Raw genomic sequence first — 20,644 nt, 5'->3', positions numbered from 1 at the left:
ACCTCAAGCCTCCAATCTGAACTTAGAGTATATTTAAACTGTATTTTACTTCAACTATAATTTTTAAAATATTTAGTTAATTAATATTCATCATAATTAATTTTATTAGATTTACCTGCAATTTTATCTTAAAACTTTAATTATAAAAAAACTATAATTTATAATTTTTTAAATCTATTTATTAAACTATAATAGTAAAAGCTATTTGCAATGCTAAACATACTTAATTATCACACTAATAACACTCATGATCCATGGGGATCAAAGAGAGATGGTGTGAATATAAAACAAAATACTAAATCTTCAACAACAAAAAAAAACTTAAGAAATTAATAAAACTAGTTGATTGGAGGTTGTTGTTGCTAGTTTACTTTGATTCTCATATGAATCAAAGCTAAAAAAAAAAAAGTATGTGAAACCTTAATCCTATTTTTAAAAATTTTAAAATTAAAATAGCAATAACTCATAAAATATATTTTAGATTAACTTGATAGTTTTAGAATAGCAAACAAAACCTCTAAAAAATCCTTTTTAATTGTTTTCTTAATTCCCAAAAGAAACCCTATCTTTTCGTTGTAATTTTTTTTATATAGTTTAGCATAAGTTACTGTTGGTTTAAGGTTAAAAAAATGCCTTAGATGTATGTTCACCATTAAAATGAAACCTTCATTGAACTTGTTGGTTCTTTGAGAAAAGGCTTAACTTTAACTTAAAAGCGCAAAAACTGAAATTTTGATTCTTTGACGGAATATGTTCGCTTATTAGACTCGTTATTCTTCACCAAGCAAGTGTTCAATGTTTACCTAACAGGTTTAAGGTTTAAGTCAATTGTTTTAGGACTATCTGCCGATGAAAACAGTATTTTATCCAACTAGTGCGTTTGTTTTGAAGCTGTTTTTGTATTTTGGGTGCAAAAAACACAGAAAAGTATTTGATAACTGTAAAAATTATATTTTATATTGTAGGGTCTATTAAAAAATTGAATTTGAAACGCAGTTTTTGTGAAGCAGTTTTTACATGTTTTTTTAACTGCGTTTTGTAAAACACTGTTTATTTTTACGTTTCAAAAGCGCTTTTGAAAAAAATTAATATTTTTTTTATTTTTTTCTATACTTCAAATTAAAATTTTTTGGTGTTTTAGATCATTTTAATGTGCTGATATCAAAAATAATTTTTTAAAAATAAAAATACATTATTTTAATGCATTTCAAGTAAAAAGCACTTTGAAAAGTAACCACAACCACACAACTACCAAATATTTTATACATGTTTTTTGTTGCACATAAACATCAACCATAATTTTCACCAAACATGTATCTAAATCCAACTCACAATGACTATACATTTTTTTTAAATTTACTTTTTTTAAATTACAACCATAAAGTTACCTCAAAAACAAATATGGAGGAGGAATATACAACCTATTAAGAAAAAAACTAAATGAAAAGGTGGTGTTTAACGATGTAAAATAGTGTAGTAGACTCATTTATACTATGAATTAGAATAGTAAAATGATAATTTTATTATTTAAAAAAAAAACAAAACCTTTTGGCCTGGTTATTTTTTGTATAGTAAAAATAACTAAATTATTCTCGAAAAAAATAATAATAAGTTTTTTGATTTTTTAATTCTTAAAGCATAATAAAATGGTTAAATTACCTTTAAACTTAAAAACTCTTTAGGTGGTGACCTCAAGCTTTTTTATATTTTCATCTTAATTTTTTTTATTATAATCAAGTAGGTCAGGGGAAAATCATTATTTAAATAGATATAAAATCTTATTTAAAAATAAAAAAGTGGTTGGCGCGTGAAATGCATACACAAGCATGTTGGGATTTTCTATGCCATTAAGGGGTGTTTAGGAGTGTAGTAGCGGTTGCTTTTCAAAGTGCTTTTCGCTCGAAAATGTATCAAAATAATGTTTTTTAATCATTTTTGACATCAGCACATCAAAATGATTTGAAAACACTAAAAAAATATTAATTTGAAGCAAAGAAAAAAATAAATAAAAAATAAATTTTTTTTAAATGTTCTTTTGAAACGCAAAAATAAACAGGCTCAGGCGGCGCGTGAGGGGTCATTTGGTTGCTAAACGGTGGCTTCCAGGATTATGTACGAATGGCCCTCCAATTTCTCATAATAACCCTTCCGTTTTTTTTTTTTCCAGATTTGGTCCTTGTTTTTTTGATTAATAATTATTTTATTTGAAATTATTTATAAAATTAGAATATATTTTCAATTTCATCATTTTTCAAATTTTTTTCATCTGTTAGATTTAGCTCTTATATTCTTTTGATTGCTATTTATTTTATTTGAGATAATTTTTAAAATTGAATTTGTTTTATAATTTCATCCTCTGATTTTTTCTATCAGATTGATCATCATTCTTTTGCTATTTTTTTCTTTTGCAAATTTTCAAAATTGATATATTTTTTTCAATTCATAATTCAAACGTTAGATTAATTGAGAGTTGAGCTTCTTGGTTGAAACCTGAGTCAGGAATTTCACGGGTTGCGGGTTTGAAAAATTAACCTAGGTTTAGGAGATTTATTTGGGTCTGTTCTTTTTTTTATTCTCATGTTTTTTTTTAGTTTCACTATTCAATATTTATTTTTTTCTTAAATTTCATGCAATTTTATAACTCTTCAATTTAGTTTAGATTTAATCTAACCCTAGATCCAAAAGCGCTTTTGAAAAAAATTAATATTTTTTTTTATTTTTTTCTATACTTCAAATTAAAATTTTTGGTGTTTTAGATCATTTTAATGTGCTGATATCAAAAATAATTTTTTAAAAATAAAATACATTATTTTAATGCATTTTCAAGTAAAAAGCACTTTGAAAAGTAACCACAACCACACAACTACCAAATATTTTATACATGTTTTTTGTTGCACATAAACATCAACCATAATTTTCACCAAACATGTATCTAAATCCAACTAATCACATATGACTACATTTTTTTTAAATTTACTTTTTTTAAATTACAACCATAAAAGTTACCTCAAAAACAAATATGGAGGAGGAATATACAACCTATTAAGAAAAAAACTAAAATGAAAAGGTGGTGTTTAACGATGTAAAATAGTGTAGTAGACTCATTTATACTATGAATTAGAATAGTAAAATGATAATTTTATTATTTAAAAAAAAAACAAAACCTTTTGGCCTGGTTATTTTTTTGTATAGTAAAATAACTAAATTATTCTCGAAAAAATAATAATAAACTAAGTTTTTTTGATTTTTTAATTCTTAAAGCATAATAAAATGGTTAAATTACCTTTAAACTTAAAAACTCTTTAGGTGGTGACCTCAAGCTTTTTTATATTTTCATCTTAATTTTTTTTTATTATAATCAAGTAGGTCAGGGGAAAATCATTATTTAAATAGATATAATCTTATTTAAAAATAAAAAGTGGTTGGCGAAATGCATACACAAGCATTGGGATTTTCTATGCCATTAAGGGGTGTTTAGGATGTAGTAGCGGTTGCTTTTCAAAGTGCTTTTCGCTCGAAATGTATCAAATAATTTTTTAATCATTTTTGACATCAGCACATCAAAATGATTTGAAAACACTAAAAAAATTAATTTGAAGCAAAGAAAAAAATAAATAAAAAATAAATTTTTTAAATGTTCTTTTGAAACGCAAAAATAAACAGGCTCAGGCGGCGCGTGAGGGGTCATTTGGTTGCTAAACGGTGGCTTCCAGGATTATGTACGAATGGCCCTCCAATTCTCATAAACCCTTCCGTTTTTTTTTTTTCCAGATTTGGTCCTTGTTTTTTTGATTAATAATTATTTTATTTGAAATTATTTATAAAATTAGAATATATTTTCAATTTCATCATTTTTCAAATTTTTTTCATCTGTTAGATTTAGCTCTTATTATTCTTTTGATTGCTATTTATTTTATTGAGATAATTTTTAAAATTGAATTTGTTTATAATTTCATCCTCTGATTTTTTCTATCAGATTTGATCATCATTCTTTTGCTATTTTTTTCTTTTGCAAATTTTCAAAATTGATATTTTTTTTCAATTTCATAATTCAACGTTAGATTAATTGAGAGTTGAGCTTCTTGGTTGAACCTGAGTCAGGAATTTCACGGGTTGCGGGTTTGAAAAATTAACCTAGGTTTAGGAGATTTATTTGGGTCTGTTCTTTTTTTTATTCTCATGTTTTTTTTTTAGTTTCACTATTCAATATTTATTTTTTTCTTAAATTTCATGCAATTTTATAACTCTTCAATTTAGTTTTAGATTTAATCTAACCCTAGATCAATTAGGACCCAATCTAGGGCTAATCAGGAAGAGAATAAGAAAGGGAAAAAAAACACAAATTGTTCTATCAGGTTAACTCATTATGTCTATTACCTGGGTCATACATTTTGCGTATTAACTTGGGTTAGTATAATGTATCTCCATCCTTTCATTCTATTTTCTATTTTTTTTTATGATTTAATCATTTGATAATTTGATAATTCATATTTAAGATGGGGCTAGGTAAAGGTTAAGATGAAAAATACGTGGAATTTTGTTTTCTAACTAGATCGCACCATTTAAATTAAATGAGATGACAAGTTTGATTTTGACATGCTAGGTTGAACAAGCCACAATTTTTTTTTTTGTATTTATTAATATATATAATGATCAATTAATTTGATACACTAGTCAAATCTTTCATCATCATTTTAAATATTTTATCACATTGAAAAAAAAACATAACAATGCTCACACATTTCTTTTTTTATTCAATAATTGACTATTGAATCGGCTCGTACGTTTCCAAATGTCAAAGTGCTCACTGAAAATCCAAATAATAAAAGCCCTTCTTCTACTATTAAGTACTTTCTAGAGCATGATGTTACCATTAATGGTATGTAAGGCAACAATACACCTAAGATTGTGTTAAAGTGGAAAAAACTTTGAGAGAGAGAAGTCTAAAGAGAGATATTATTTTATAAGACTCAAGGTCTTGTATTATATCTCTTTCATACTAATTTAGGTTAATTCAAGGTGAATTTTTTTTTTAATTTTAATTTTTTATATTTAATTGGCTGAAAATTATACTATATTATTTTTTTGCTCTTGAAAAAAAAGTTTATTTTCTAAGTTATTGTGATCGTTTTTTGTTTTACTATTCTTATTTTTTTTTGTTATCTAATTAAAAATTAACTTATTTGACCATTCAAGATTATAAAATGGGATGTAGAGTTTTTTTCTTTCTTTAAAATGCGGCTACAATATCTAAATATTATTTTTTATGAAAAAAAATATAGACCTCTGAATAGGTTCCATCTATTATATAATTATTTTATTATAGTTTTTGGCATGTTATTTAAATTTGAACTGTATTTGGAAAGTATCTTCTACTCCTTTAATTTTTTACAGAAAAAATGATTTTATAGACTAATTTTTCAAAGAGGAGTAAAAAATTATGGATTCGACCATCAAATGAGGTTTAATAAAGATACTGTTTGGGAGTGTAGTTGGATCATATTTTATTAAAATTTTGAGTTTTATTTTATAGTTTCAAATTAATATTTTTAGTTTTTTTGATTGTTTTGTTGTGAAGACGTCAAAAACAAAAAAAAAATATGTAAAAATATTATTTTAATGTATTTTTATATGAAAAGCACTTTAAAAACACCTTATATTTAATCCCAAACTCTACTGAAATGTATTTGATATTGTTGTGTATGATAGTTTTAAAAGTATTTTTAATTAAAAATAATTAAAAATAATATTTTTTATATCAAATAATATAAAAACATCTAAAAATTAATTTAATATTTTTTAAATAAAACATAATTTAAAAAACAGAAACTACGAAGAACCTGGAAGAAAGTGGAACTGGTCCACGCTATGGTCTCCAAGCTTCACGTGAAAACCGAAACACGGATGACGAGGGAAAAATTAATGGTCTAAACGCAATCCACAGACAGAGGAGAGGACCACAGTCCAAACCACGAAGGTGGAAAGCGACCATCCGTGGAAATAGTTAAGAACATGCACTTGTATTTGGTTCACATGCAAACATAATCTAATTATAATTATAATTATAATTACAATTTTAATTATGAAGTATTATAGTATTTTGTGTCTGACAGTAAAGATATTTTTAATATAATTTACATTTTAATTGATATTGAATTTTTTATTGTATTGTTTCTAAAAACGATCGTAAAATTTAATAAATTATATCCTGTATTCCAGACGGAAGATTTAGACTTTAAAAAAGAAGCAGCAAACCTTTGACAACCGGAACACTTCCTTTGGGTTATTTTATAGTATCTACCTACTAGGGTTGGTAGAATTCAAAAACTGTCTGCTACTGTCAAACGCAGCAGCAGCAGCAGCAGCCGGTGCAGTGCATTCGGGACAGCTATGGACCAGGTCAAAGCAACCGCTGCCTTCGTCGCCAACCGCTCCTCTCACGTTGTTGTCGACTCTGCAGGTCCGCCCTTAACGATGTCACATTTTCTTTTTCTTTCTTTTTTTTATTATAAAAGAAAATAAAAGAATTGATGAATGTTTGTGGAGTGGCATGCAGGGTTAGAGAAAGTAGTGGAGAATATTCAAGATAAGATTCCGAAAATAGAGTGGGATTTTGAAGGGATTCATTATTTTGACAACGGACCTCTCACCGTTCAGTACCTCTTTGTTTTGGACACGCTCAATTTTTGCTTTTGGCCTGGTATTTCTTTCTTCTTTGCTTGGGAACCCTGTAAATTTGTTACTTCATTGCTCTGCATGTCTGTATTTTGGCTTTTGTTACTTCATTGTTCAGGAGATTGATTGGTTCCTATGGTAAAAACATTGCTTCAAGATGCTTAATTGTCCTTTTAATTGATGGAAAGGCAAGGCAGCCAGCGAATTCAAAATTTTTTTTCTATCTTTATTCTTTAGTTTTAACTTAAAATGTTATTAAAGATTTTCGCTTTTTAAAATTATCCATTGTAGCCAACTTATTTGAATGTCATCTAGAATCCCCTGGACAGTTTTTTTTTTTTTTTTGTGAGATATTTGATACAAAGTTTGTGTGGTTTGCTTGGCTAATCTTTCTCTTCTTTCGATTTGATCATATGTTTTGTGATTTTTTTATAGACAAGAACTTAAATTATGATGATTTGGCTTCGGGGTTAAAGGAGGCTTTGGAAAATGACAAATCTGTATTTGATGCTGATCATCTGCAAAAAATCACCGGTAATTACACTTCTTTTGAAATGTTGGATTGAATCATTTTATATATACACTGCTGTTTAAATGATTGCAAGCACATAGTGCTACATTTACACTTATGTATATATAACGAGCTACTTCTCAGATTTCAAAAATTATTTGGATTGAAGCAAAAAGAAAAAAGGGATTGAGACTTCCATAAAAAGATTGGAGGAAGTATTGAAGACTCACAAGCAAATTGAATTTCACCGGTGCCTTTAACTTGTTGATTGTCTCTCTATTCATGGCAGCCTAAATTCTTAGTGTAGAAGTTGCTATTCAAGGGTATTAAAGCTGAATATATGATGCATATAGTTTTAACATTCTAAATGTGGTATTTGTCTTCGGCATTGCATGAAATTTAAATTCAGTTGAGCAACAAGCACTATACTGGAACTAGGGTTTAATCTGATGTCCACATGAAGGAATCGACCTTTCAACACTCATTCCTGTTCCTTCTCAAAGTGCCCTGAAAGTATTTAATTCTAATTTCTAGATGAGGGAATTAATTTTTAAGTTTTAATCATTGACCTTTTCTATTTCCCTTTTTTTCTTTTTTAAAATTTAATGTTTCTTGAAACGCATTTCTGGATACAATGTCTACACTTTTTGCAGTATAGGGTATAAGTTTTTTTGATAAATATTGAAAGACCACAATTCTTGTTGCCAGGTCTTCAATTACGCAACTTGTTAAAGTGGCCCCGACCACTTCCTCTGGAGGACGAACGAGTTCGTCTGCTGCATGAGGTTACCTTTTCACTTAGAATTATTTGCCAATTAACATTGTTTCCGTTTTAATATTTTTGAGGATTATTATGCAAATATCTTAGTCTTTGAGTTGATTGGTATCAATCTGCATCTAATTTCATTCAATTTCTTAGTCTTGTGATCTAATAAGTCGTTTGATATCATTTGACTTGATATAGGTTGGTTTTGAGCTGGAAAGAAGTTTTGGGGGTAAAGCATCGAATCTAGTGGAGTCCTGTGGGAGATCAGCTGCAAAGCTTGTTGCCACTATAGCCAGTCACTTTCCTGGTAATTTTTTACAGTTTTTCATCAACTCCAATTCAATAGATATGTATCTTGACATGGTTGTATGTGAAGATACTACAGTTAACTTGCAAGGATGCTTAAACCATGATTGTACACAATTGGGATGTTTCAGGCTTTCGAGACCACTCTGTTTACAAAGGCCACCAGATATTCTTGTATAAAAGAGCTCAGATATTTGCTGCTGATCTATATGGTGCTTTCAAAGGCCAAGGATATGGAGAATTCGATGACATTAGCTCCATCACTATATTTGCAGACTATATTGTCCCAGCTATGCTGCGGAAGCTTGGTGTGCTAAAATATAGTTCAACCCTTGCCAGCATAATTGAGTCTAATAAAGAAATAGTTTCAGGAAGTGAGGAGGAAGTTGAATTACGAGCCTGTTCCATATATGCTGTGGAGAAAATGAGGGACCTGATTAGTGTAAAATTAGGAAAACAGGTATGGTGGAACTGACAGCTTTTTTTTTTTTTAAAAAAAATATTTTTCTGTCTGCATACTGTAGAGTTTTTATATTGGTTACACATAAATGGAGAATGATTGCTCTACTTCCTGCTGGAATTTGAACTTGTGATCTCTTGGGGAAGAAATCTGACTGTGATGCCATATTTTGTAAATGTATATATTGACCAATGTAATTTCTATAAATATTTTAAATTTATGTAACTCTTCTGGCAACAATCTTCATATAATCACTTTTGACTACACCATCATGATAGGCATTTTCTTTTAAAATACAGAGGAGAAGAATGGCAGCACCCATTTATTGGTATTTGGAAAAAAAATCCTGCACATTAGTGATGGTTTATCAAATATTCTCAATCTGCTTTCCTAACAATTTCATCTTGGGTGTCAGAATCTCGTGACGTTATCATATTTGATAGTTAATCCAAGCAAATTTTGAAAAATAAATAAATTTATACTTCAAGTTTACTGCTTCTGCCATTATATATATATATATATATATATATATATATATATATATATATATATATATATATATATATATATATATTCAGAGATGATGCTTCTGTAGATCTAACCCTTTTAATTATCAGTCATTTTTTTCTGATCAGTAAACATACGAAGTTTTTGTTTTCTTCTGTCAAGAGAAAAAACTGGCTTTTTTGCTAAAATAAATCCTCTTTCTTTTGCTGATTCTCAATTTTCTGCTGTTTGAATTCTATTTGTTCTAACAGTGAAGACTCCTTTTTTTCAGGTGCTGAGTGTGGAGTTGGACCTATGGCTCTGGGCTTACGGTGTTCAAAATCCATCTCTTCCATACCATCGGACACTCTCGATATATTATTGAACAGATGCTACGCTAGAGGAGCTTTAATAATTCTGTGGGAGGAGGATACATTTTACCTGTTAAAGTTTTGAGGTTATTCTTATAAACATACAAGAACTAATCCATACATCCTTCGCTCTCCTTTGTGAAGGGCTAAACCTGTTTTTGAAGACAAACAACTCTGTTTCAGTCATTTGACGTTCGTACTCCAAGAAATGTTATCTCTTGCGTGGGCATTATTCTTATTGCCGTTTATGTGAACACATGAAATTTCTTGAACTGTGGGAAATTTTCGTCAGTTATTGAACTATATTTTATACATGGGAGATTGTGTTCCTCTGCCTACAAGTTCTGGTGGAACCTTTGCCCTTGCAAAATTGAAGGGCTGGTTGCTGCAATTGTGCTTTCTAATGAGTTTATAAAGCAACTAATGTTCTTTCTAGTTGATGTTCGAGATAGTTTCTTTCTAGTTGATGTTTGAGATAATCGAATAAATTATATTTTTGTTTGACTCTAAAATTCAGTGCGATATATATACGTTGTGACAGTCTGTTATTGTTCAGCATGCTTGTAGTGGCATGTTTACTAAAACATAAGATTTAATACAAAAGGTTCAAAGGAGCTAACATCCCCTTGTTACTTTATTTTTAAATATTTTAAAAAGTCTTAAATTTATTTTTTTTCACTTTTTTATATATATCAAGTTATCAACACATTATCCTTTCACTTGATCGAATATCCTGCACAGTGCACTCATCCAACACCATTTCAAAACCCAGGAGATCAATCACAAAGGACGCAAAGTCATGACATTTTCCTGTCTTCAAATCTTCGCTGCTGATAACTACTATTCCTTGCTTTTCCATTATGAGGATTCTTGTTTGCTGTGAAGATATACAAAGGTTCATGCAGGTTACAAGTAAACTCTTATATGCTGTGATTGTTTGAATAGGTGAGCAATCCAGTCAACTGGGGTTCGCATCAGTAGAGTGTCTGGGATTACGGTAAGGAATAGCATAGCTCTTCAGTTCAATTCTCCCTTGGGTACCAGATAATAGAACTTCATACATTCTATTTGAGAATGTATGTTAATCTGGAGATAGGATGTGAATTAACTACCTGATCACAGATAGCTGTTAATTGGGACTGCAAAGGTCGCACCAGCATTAGGAGAATCGACTATTCCAGAAATCCTTCCTACACATGGACAGCATGATAGCAAAAGATACATCTGTGAGAAACACCATTGTATTCTCTATATCAGTTATCAAATAAACTTTATCCCTTTGTTGATGGTATTTGAGGCGAATAGGCATATATTCCTTCAAAATTAGACCAAATAGCTTTGGTTGCACAAGGAAAATGGCCGGTCAAGGAACCACCTCCATTTTCTGTGTCAAATGATATGCTGCAAAACCCCATTCATCTCGAGGGAGAGGACCCAAGTTGCATATTTCAACAGCAAGAAGATCACCTGGCTTTGCTGGGTTCTCATCCTTGTCCAAAACTCTGATTGGGAAACTGAGATAATGAACCTAACCAGTTTCCAAAGAAACCATGGTTAACAATCATTCAAATAGATCTAGTTCACATAGTGATTTGATTAAAATAATTTTGTAGGTTCTTCTGATGAAGTTAATTATTAGCAGTTCCTAAACTTCTACGCATGTTTCGCTACCAGGTACTACTTTGTTCTCCTACTTCCTCGTATATTTTTTTGCATGTCTGCATGAGAAATTAGTTTGTGTTGAACATATACCTGCAATCTACCAGTTCGGAAGGGTTTTGTTTTCAACAAACTGAAAAATAATATTCGTACTTACAGTTGATAGGTCAACGGTTTTTACATCAACTGCAGAATCATCATCCTCGATCGATCATACCTCCGGTCCAGTCTACCATCTCTACTGGAAAGACCTCTCCAGCTTTAACCTCTGCAACCGGTGGTATTTCGGGACCAACGGTTGTGGATAGGGAGTTTTTGCTCCCAAGGCTGCTTCTTCAAGTCTGTTGGCAGTACTAGTCTTGCGGTTGAAGGAGCCATAATTAATACACCAGTGGAGATGCAGAGAGCTTGAGAATGTGATCTTTTGTCGTAAAATTATTAGGTTAACCAAACAACATCGTTGGAAGAGGAGTTAACTTGTATAATTAGTAGGAGTACATGATTTGTATAATTAGTAGGAGTACATGATTCAGGTTCTGTATCTGCAAAATGATTTAAGATAAGAAAACTAGCAGAAGATAATGATCATGGTAATAAATTTTGAATTTGAAGACCCAGTTGTACCTTTGTTGTCTTGGATTTCTGACTCCTCCTACTACTACTTTTGAAGTTCGGACTTAGGCTTTATATATCTGCATCATCGTTTGCTCTTAGATTTTTTTTTTTTAATGAAATGCCTTTCAAGCAATTCCTAGACAGAAACCACGAAATGATATGGTTACATGTAGAGTAGAGAAATTGAAAACTACGGAAATAGTAAGAAGGTAGCTACAACTCACGGTAGAGGGATCAGCGTTCTTGATGTCCTCTGTGGCGTATTCCATCGTGATTCCATCTCCACTGAAATCCACCATCTCAACCCCGGAAAGCTCTCCCACTGTTACCTATATGCGACTACTGGTATGTCTGGGTGCCACCGGTTGTGAAGTGGAAGTTTCTGCTCCCATGGCTTCTTTTTGACATCTATGGGAACGATCAATCGTGCAGCATATTTTGCCATGGCTCTCTGCCCAAACTTTCGATCTTAATGTAATTAAAAGGAAGAAAATGTTTCATTGGGGTTGTTCAAAGTACTGCTGCTGCGATTCATTCAGTTAAAGCTTGACAGCCACCATAGAGTTTCATTTCTCTGTCCTCTATATTTAGTGGATGGACGGACACTTGGAGAATCGATTGAACTAGCACACATAAATTATGGATGCCAAACAATATCGAAGGCTACATTGTCTCTGAAACATTTTTAGAGAAACTGTCTATAAAGCCTGTGTTTTTTTTTTTTGTTTTTTTTAACCATTTTGGTTGGCGGTAACAAAAGTTAGCCACTGATTAAAGGAATAATGCGTCTACTTGTTGAGCTTTTTCCTTTTAACTCTTTATAATGGATCGTCTATGTTGATTTGCGCGGCATCTTGATATGATTCAACATGTGCTTCGTCCTTTACAACTTGTACTAAAAGATGCCATGCAGTGATTGGAAAGCTGGGCGGTTCATGATTATATGCTTTGAATTTAAAAGAACCACTATCATTTAGCGATGGAAAGTAGGCTTAAATCTAATCCAAATTGCCTTCACTGACGAGCCCACAAATCAGAATCTTAGAGATATTGCCTGTATTTCATCATGATTTTAGGTTTTGTTTGTTCTTATACAGGCATGTTGCTCTCTTTAGCTTTTTCTCAGTGGCAATGCATGGTCCCCCAGCATCGCAGTTCTTAGGGGCTTATGATATGTTGTTGTACAGTGGCAAATGGTCCCAGAATCCCTATTTTGAGTTTTAATATCCTTTCTTCGGCTTGAAATTTATGGCTATCGTTTCTGGTTACCATGATGAAGAAGAAAAGGATAATAATTGAAATTCCAGACTTGAAACTTTCTGGGATCATGTAATACCAATTTGAACCCCAGATTATACACCGGTGTCTATCGATAGATACAAAAACTTCGACAGCTGGAGGGAAAATGGCCCTTGGTAACCAACGGGTCACGTATTTTTGAAAAAGTATGTTGATATATTTACATAAAACTATATAAAAACATTTAAAAAACAATTTCAAACACCCTGAAGTCTCATTAGCAGACGTCGGGAATGTCAATTGGTGAGGAATTTCTTTTTCTATCCGCTGCTGTGCTGGTTTTTTTGGTTTTATCGGCAAAGTCTATGTGAACCCTTGCAAGTGGGAAGGTGGCATGCATGCCTGACACTGAGGATAAGAACGCCACGTTCGCGGAGACCATGACATCTCCAAGCCAAAAGGTCTTCTTCTCCAAGCCACGCGCCACCTTTTGGATTTTCCATCAACACTCTCAATCTGACGTGCCAAATTCTGAAATCTATCCGATATATTGCTAATGAAGACAACTCCCTTGTCACATCCTTAACCACATGCTCAAGCACATGCACCCACTATCACGTATTAATAATTCATTCTAGCTAACCCGCGGCGACGATTTTTTTTTTTCAGAAAAAAATAAAATAAATATATAGACTTTCTCAGTGTGCTTTTAATTTAAAAATATCAAGGGTAAATAATATGTGTGTATATATATATATAATTAAATAAATTGAGATTAATTTGTGTCAATAAATATAAAAAACATTAACGATAAACAAATATTAAATTAAACAATTTAAGAGATTGAAGTAGTTTAAAATATTCGATCTCGCAATTCGAGTCATTTACCCGATTGTGTTTAATAATTTTTTTTATTAGAATTAATTTTTTAATTTAATCAAATGATAATAGAAACATGAAATTGATTGAATAAAATTAAAAAAAATATTATATAAGATTGTACATATTATTAAAAAAAATGCTATCTTTTTTGTGAAAACCAGTAAAAACCAAATAATATTTAATCAAAAAATAAACTGAAAAGTTGAGAGATATATGTGGATGTAGATATTTGATCTTGAAATATGGGCCATAGACTCATTTGTATTTAATAACAATGTTTATTGGAACCAATATTTTATTTAATAAAATAATAATAAAAACAAATAAGAAAACATTTTAATAGAATTAAAGAGAAAAAAAAATTAAGTAAAGCTGCATAAAAAGAATGCCTCCTAAAATTAGAAAAAAAATCTTTGAAAGCGTATTATTAAATTAAGTAAAAATCAAATTATATTTTATTAAAAACATCATAAAAATTTGAAAAAACTAAAAAAGCAGTCAATAAAATTTTTAATTAAAACCCAACACCAAAGGATAAAAATAAAAGGGAAAAAAAAATTGACACAAAAAAATAGGCCTAAAGATGTGGGCCTTTTAGCCTAGGCTCGTGCGCCTCGACTGAGTTATTTTATTTTTCAAGGGGCAAATGACCTATCATTTTTCCCTTATTGTTTTTATAAAAAAAAAATAGGTGGTGCGTTACCTACTTTCCTAATTTTAGATGACTAGAATGTCATTAAAAAATTCAAGCCAATGGTTTGTTTTTGCTAAAAAAACTTAATTTTCAACTAGTTTTTTTATCTGAAATACCTAGAAAATAATATATTTTGACAAACTTATCAACATACTTATAAACAAAATAACAACCCAAAAATCCAAGATCAACCTAAAATAAAAACAAAACTTTCCAAACTTAGATTTACCATTTTAGACGATGGAAAGGACAAAGAATACAAATGTGAGACTCCCCATAACGAATTTGATACTAAGATCGACCTTTTCATAATCTAAATTGGTGTCAACTAATACTTTCTCTCTCTACCACATAATCCAGTGACTCTTTTTTTTTTTCCTCATCTCTTAAATCAAGGACTAAAAAAATAAAGAAAATAAAGTTCTGGATCAAAATTAAAATTCCAAAAACCAAAATGGTCAAAACAATAAAAATAGAAAGTATAATGACCAAAATGAACTTTTCACACAAACTTTGAAGGTGCCACCAAGTTTTCCACTCCTTTATACTTGGATCCTCCGTATATTAATCTTATCCTTGTTAAACAAATTAGAGCCAATTGGCCATTAATTTAACCACAAAAGGATTGAATCGAGGAGAAAAAAAACTTTGATGACCAAATTGAAAAAAAATCCACTGTAACAATCCACAATGAATTGTGAAAGAGTGAACAGTGGCATAGAAAACAATATTTTCCCCATACATTTTAGCGATTCTTATTGTATCATGTAGGTGAATTTTATAAATTAGAATTTTCTCCATGATAAGTGAATGGCCATCCGCTTTGGCTGGGAGGAATACTCTTCCCACATCGGTCCTCCTCATGCTTAGGCTCCTCATGCTTAGGCGTGAAATGATCTTAGGAAAAGATGATGCTTAAATAATGCATTTTGTATCTTTAGATATAAAATTTCTTTTATATCAATGTGGAGTGTTCCTTTGTGCTCATGTGAGAGTACCTAGATAAGGTAAAACTTGTTTGTATTTGAGCAAAGTGATCTTATGATTGGCAATCAAGCCTTAAAGGTGTTTTTTTATACATATGTAAAGGTGATGACTTGTATCTAAACAAGGTAATCCCTTGTACTAGGAGGGACATTGCTTTTATACCCGGCTAAGGTAAAGAAAAACGTATTTGAAACATAATTTTTTGAAATAGAAGAGTTAGAATATGCAACAAAGTTCCTTGAAAAACCAAAGCTTATAAGATGGGGAAAAAAGGGTGAATTAGGGGTTCTAAAACTAATCCTAATAACTCAGTTTTAGGTCCAACAATCATAAGAACATAATAACACCCACTACATAAGTCTTTGGTCACAAAGTTCCGACTCACATACGCTTATGGAAGCAACTTATTCAATCACACAACTAACATGACAATCATGATAAAATAAGTGTAAAAAATAAAGAGATAGGAAAGATAGATGCACACGAATTTTATAGTGGTTAGAAACTAACTACCTACTCCAATCCCTAAGTGGTAAGCTTGAGCTTCTACTAATGCATACCCTATATACATAAAGATCCAGAAAACCACAGTCATATCGACCATTCCCAATAAAGCTAAATTCAAACTTGTAATTGACTTTGACACAACGATAACTTGTATCGAGGCACCATGATTATAGAAACCAAACCTATACCCAACACCTATACAAAGATGTGAACAAGTAGTATGAAAGACACTATGAAACTTGGTTAATCTTCGATAAATCAGAGTAGTTCAATGAAGAACCAAAATTATAGAATTTTCTCTCACATCATAATATATTATTTTGAAATCAAAGTCCATATATATATAAAAAATCTAAATACAAGCTAAATAACCTTATTTATAATAGGTAAAAAAAAAAATTTCCTAAACAAGTCTATAAAAAATAATAAAAGAGTTCTAAATAAAATAGAAAAAAGAATCCTAAATCAACTAGGAAACTAATGCAAATCTCGCACAATAGCTTCAACCTAATATAAAACGACCTATGAAAACATTTGGTAAAATTTTAGCTCGATCAAATAGTTGGATAAAAATTATGCTTATTAGCGTAAAACTATGCATTAAAAAAAAAATCCCAAAACCACCTTTAATGTCCTTGAATGATAAGGAAACATTTCTCAATAAGCTTGATTACAAAATAATTAGGCCCATGTTGTAGATAGATTAGGCCCCTCTTGCACATACATTAAGTTGATTAAGGCCTCATCATCACTTGTTGTAGCCTTTTTGAAATTCACTTTGTTCCAAATACTTTGAATAGGCCATTTGAATGCATCATTGAGTTTCTTTGCCCTTGATTATGTAATTGGTCCAGTTATCACTTCTAATGGATCCCTTGGAATCTCCTATCTCCTTAAAAGAACTCTATCTCGAATCTTTACCTATATCGAACAAAAAGAGATCAAAAACATTAAAAGCAGCATTAATACCATACTCACTTAGTAAATCCACTTTGTAGCCATTGTTATTAATTCTTTCAAGGATTTGAATGAACCATCTTCTCTTGACATCAACTGAGATATCCTACATTTAGAAAACCTCTCCTTACATATATGCACTTAAAACCAATCACCAAGTTCAAAGATAACTCTTTTTATGCTCTTATTAGCTTTGAATGAATATTGCCAATTCGTTTTCTATATTTTTCATCATACACTCTCATGAAGAGCATTCACTACCTATTCTTTTCTATTGCCATCAAGACCAACTCTTTTATCAACAAGTAAAGGAATTAAATATAAAGGAATTAAAGGATTAAAGCTATAAACAATTTCAAAAGGTGAATAATCAGTAGTAGAATGCACACTTCTATTATATGCAAATTCAACAAACAACAAGCAATCTTCCAAATTATTCAAATTCTTTTGAGTGATAGTTCTTAACAATATAGTTAAAAGTCCTATTAACTACTTCAGTTTGACCATCTGTTTGTGGATGACAAGTAGTAGAAAATAACAATTTTGTTCCTAACTTACCCCATAAAACCTTTTAAAAGTAGCTAATAAATTTAATATCACTATTAAAAACAATGCTTATATGAACGAACCCCTATGAAGCTGAACTATTTCTCTAAAGAATAAGTCCTTTATGTTAGTTATATCATCGATTTTATGATAAGATATAAATATTTCATATTAAAAAACTATCTACAACCATAAAAATAGAACCCCTATTCTTTTTTTACCTAGGCAAACCTACAAAAATCCATAAATATATCAATATAAGGTTCCTTAAGTACTAGTAAAGGACTATACAAGCTATCGTAACCCATTCCTGAGTTCTTCCCCTAAATTTACATTTTCCTTTTAAAATAAAAATAAAAAACAAAAGCAATAATAACAAGAAGATTGACAACTTGGCAAAAACAGGACGAGGAAGGTTTCAGATATATAGAAAGATCAAGCTACAATTTTGGATGGAATTATGAGCCTAATCATACCCCATTGTATCCAAGATTAAAGAGACAATGCATATTCAGGGTCAAATTAAATGATTATTGGATGGATTTGCATAAAAATTAAGTTTGGAGACTTACTTAGATTTTTAATAGGCCAATTTGATTTAATCACTGTTGCAATGTCGCGGTCGCACAAATTAATTACCCTAGCTTAAAACACAACAAACAAGATAATATATAGCAAGCAAGGGGTCGATCTCACGAGTAAGGTTCAAGTCAGATTTTTATGCTAGATGATATGCAATTTGGGGGGATTTGGACGTTATCTAGGCTAAAGCAAAAGAAAACAGAAAACTATCAAGAAAAATTAAATAAAATTAGAAAATTATCAAGAGAACAAACCTTGGTCACAAGTAAACATCCACCTACAGAAATCAGAACTGATCATGGAAACAAGACATCAATTTATATTCTGAATATTTATCTCTTCTTAACATTGGTTACTTAACGGATCCATCGTATAACTAACCCTAACCATCAAACAACCACAGTGTCTACACTAGTAATTTAATTCAATGGCAGCCTTAAGAACTAGATAAGTTGATTAATCAAGAAAACATAATTTTCCGCAGTCTATGTTTGATTTGATTGAATGTTCTCCCTAAGATTAATAACGTAGATTCACCATAATTATTAAACCCAGTTGCTTCACAAGTTCATATACCACAACTTCGGTTTTGATATCAAACTTAGTAATAGATTGTCTACAATAATAACTTAGAGTCCGCTCTAGCAATTAAAATAAACAATCATATAAAAAAAAGCATAGGAGAACAAACATATTCATCATATAAACTGAAAAGAAAAGGTAAAATAAATCTCACAGTTCTTGAAATCCGAAGGTTTTCGTGTCCTTGCAACCAAGAAAAAAAGTTTAGCCTTGCATGTTTGTTGAACAACTAACGAAAAAGAAGGAGGAATGCATGATTTCAGGTTTCTTAGAGGAAGGGGGTGTTTTTTCTCTTCTTGGATGGCTGCCCCCCTTCTCTTCTCTCATTCTTTTTATATCATAGGAAACCCTAGTCTCTATTTTACAAAATAGTCCTCCCTTAAGTAGACAATTTACATTTAAGCACTTCAATAACTATTTTCCTAAAAAAGGAGAAATAGCCTTGCATGAAATCTTCAAGCTTTGACTTAGAGGAGCTAAATTGCTGAAATAAAAACTTGGATGTCGGTGTAGATGCTTCGGAACGTAATTTGGACTCGTTTCTTCACGAAACCTATTTGCTGGCAGAATTCAGTTGTCATATTTGCAAAATCATATCTCCCTCATATGATATCGTTTTTACAAAATTTGGAGCGTTGATAGGTCTTTGCGTTAGGAATCCAACAAAATTAAGTTTGCATCACTTGGACTTCTGCAGCTCCAGATATTCAAGTCGGAACGGTCAAAGGTCAACATTGGCATATTGCAAGATTTGACTTTGAAGGCTGTGATTTCCATGCTCTTCCTTATTTTATTTTCTTACCTTTGATTTCCAGAAAGGTATGGATGTTAGCTTTTTAATTCCACTGGAATCACTTCATTTCGACCTCTAGAGCTCACGCTCTGCACAAAACATCAACTGAAAGTCAAATCTGCCAATTGCCTCCAATTTACTCCCTTTTGCATCTTTCATCCAAAAGTGCCTTCAAAACATAAAACAAAGAATATCAAGATATTTTATATATAAAACATAGGCACAACACTAGTTAAATGTGGGTGAAACTATCGAATAATATGGTTGCATCAAATACCCCCACACTTAGCTCTTGCTCATCCTCGAGAAAGGATAGTTAAAATCAAATTAAAATTAAATTAAATCAAATCAAATCACTATGACTAATCTCCCATCCATATCCAAGAATATATGCATTATAAACAAGAATACAGTCAAGAAGGATAAATAGTATAAATTTTCATGAATTTATTTATATGCAAATTTCAAAACTCAATTAATCGTCGAGATTTAAACAAAATCCATGCCATGCCAAAGTGATAGGTTGTCTCATTGATATACAATCCAATACTCACGTGTTTAGGGCTTATGTGTTTAAATCTCTCAAATTCAATCAATGAATATGTTCTACCATAAGCTTGCTTTTCAATCTCATCTCCATTACTAACATATTACAAGCAATGCATGAATCAAAATGTTTTATTTTCTGGTTGTAATGGGGCTAAGGTTAAGGTGAGGTAAAAGAGAGTAAAAGAAAAGGTTCAAACCAAAGAAAGTAGAGCATTATGAAAAATGATATTTCAAATAAGATATTCCATCAAAGCACATAAAGTTTCCATCTTTAATCACCAATGCTTAACTTCTTTTGATTTCAAGCTCTTTCAACATAAAATCTTAAGAACATAAAGGAACACTTTTTTTTTTTTTTGGTTTTTCACCTTTAGCAACTTTGCCCATCTTTTCATTAAGCATCACTTCTTTTTTCTTTTCACATAATTTCCAACTATAATTCCATGAGATATCACACGAATATGCTCTACTAATCCT

General features: G+C 30.8%; 1 protein-coding gene and 1 long non-coding RNA gene across 4 annotated transcripts; one reads left to right on the top strand and one right to left on the bottom strand.

The window, feature by feature from the left end:
* Positions 1-6,221: 6,221 nt before the first annotated feature.
* On the top strand, positions 6,222-9,903 carry LOC18101121 (uncharacterized). The gene is made up of 7 exons (XM_052454517.1): positions 6,222-6,460; positions 6,557-6,700; positions 7,111-7,209; positions 7,895-7,971; positions 8,151-8,259; positions 8,390-8,718; positions 9,497-9,903. Exons 1-7 carry the CDS (start codon positions 6,391-6,393, stop codon positions 9,587-9,589), a joined length of 921 nt encoding a protein of 306 aa, XP_052310477.1. The 5' UTR covers positions 6,222-6,390; the 3' UTR covers positions 9,590-9,903.
* A 263-nt stretch (positions 9,904-10,166) lies between these two features.
* On the bottom strand, positions 10,167-12,794 carry LOC18101122 (uncharacterized). 3 transcript variants are annotated; one of them, XR_008059700.1, is made up of 4 exons: positions 12,074-12,791; positions 11,859-11,985; positions 11,392-11,776; positions 10,167-11,103 (listed from the first exon to the last, which is right to left on the bottom strand). It is a non-coding gene; the product is annotated as an uncharacterized LOC18101122 (long non-coding RNA). The 3 variants fall into 3 exon arrangements; XR_008059701.1 differs by having other exon boundaries at positions 11,392-11,926; positions 12,074-12,794; XR_002982955.2 differs by having other exon boundaries at positions 11,859-12,785.
* Between the last annotated feature and the right edge of the window lie 7,850 nt (positions 12,795-20,644).

Source organism: Populus trichocarpa, chromosome 7 (assembly GCF_000002775.5).
Source record: "Populus trichocarpa isolate Nisqually-1 chromosome 7, P.trichocarpa_v4.1, whole genome shotgun sequence".
NCBI lineage: Eukaryota > Viridiplantae > Streptophyta > Magnoliopsida > Malpighiales > Salicaceae > Populus > Populus trichocarpa.
This window is presented reverse-complemented; position numbering and strand designations above follow the sequence as displayed.

Excerpts from the sequence above, each read along its gene's own strand:
- LOC18101121 (XM_052454517.1), top strand. The coding sequence starts at position 6,391 with ATGGACCAGGTCAAAGCAACCGCTGCCTTCGTCGCCAACCGCTCCTCT. Across the intron at positions 7,210-7,894 it reads TCATCTGCAAAAAATCACCG|GTCTTCAATTACGCAACTTG; the intron begins GTAATTACACTT and ends TCTTGTTGCCAG. Across the intron at positions 8,260-8,389 it reads TATAGCCAGTCACTTTCCTG|GCTTTCGAGACCACTCTGTT; the intron begins GTAATTTTTTAC and ends GGGATGTTTCAG.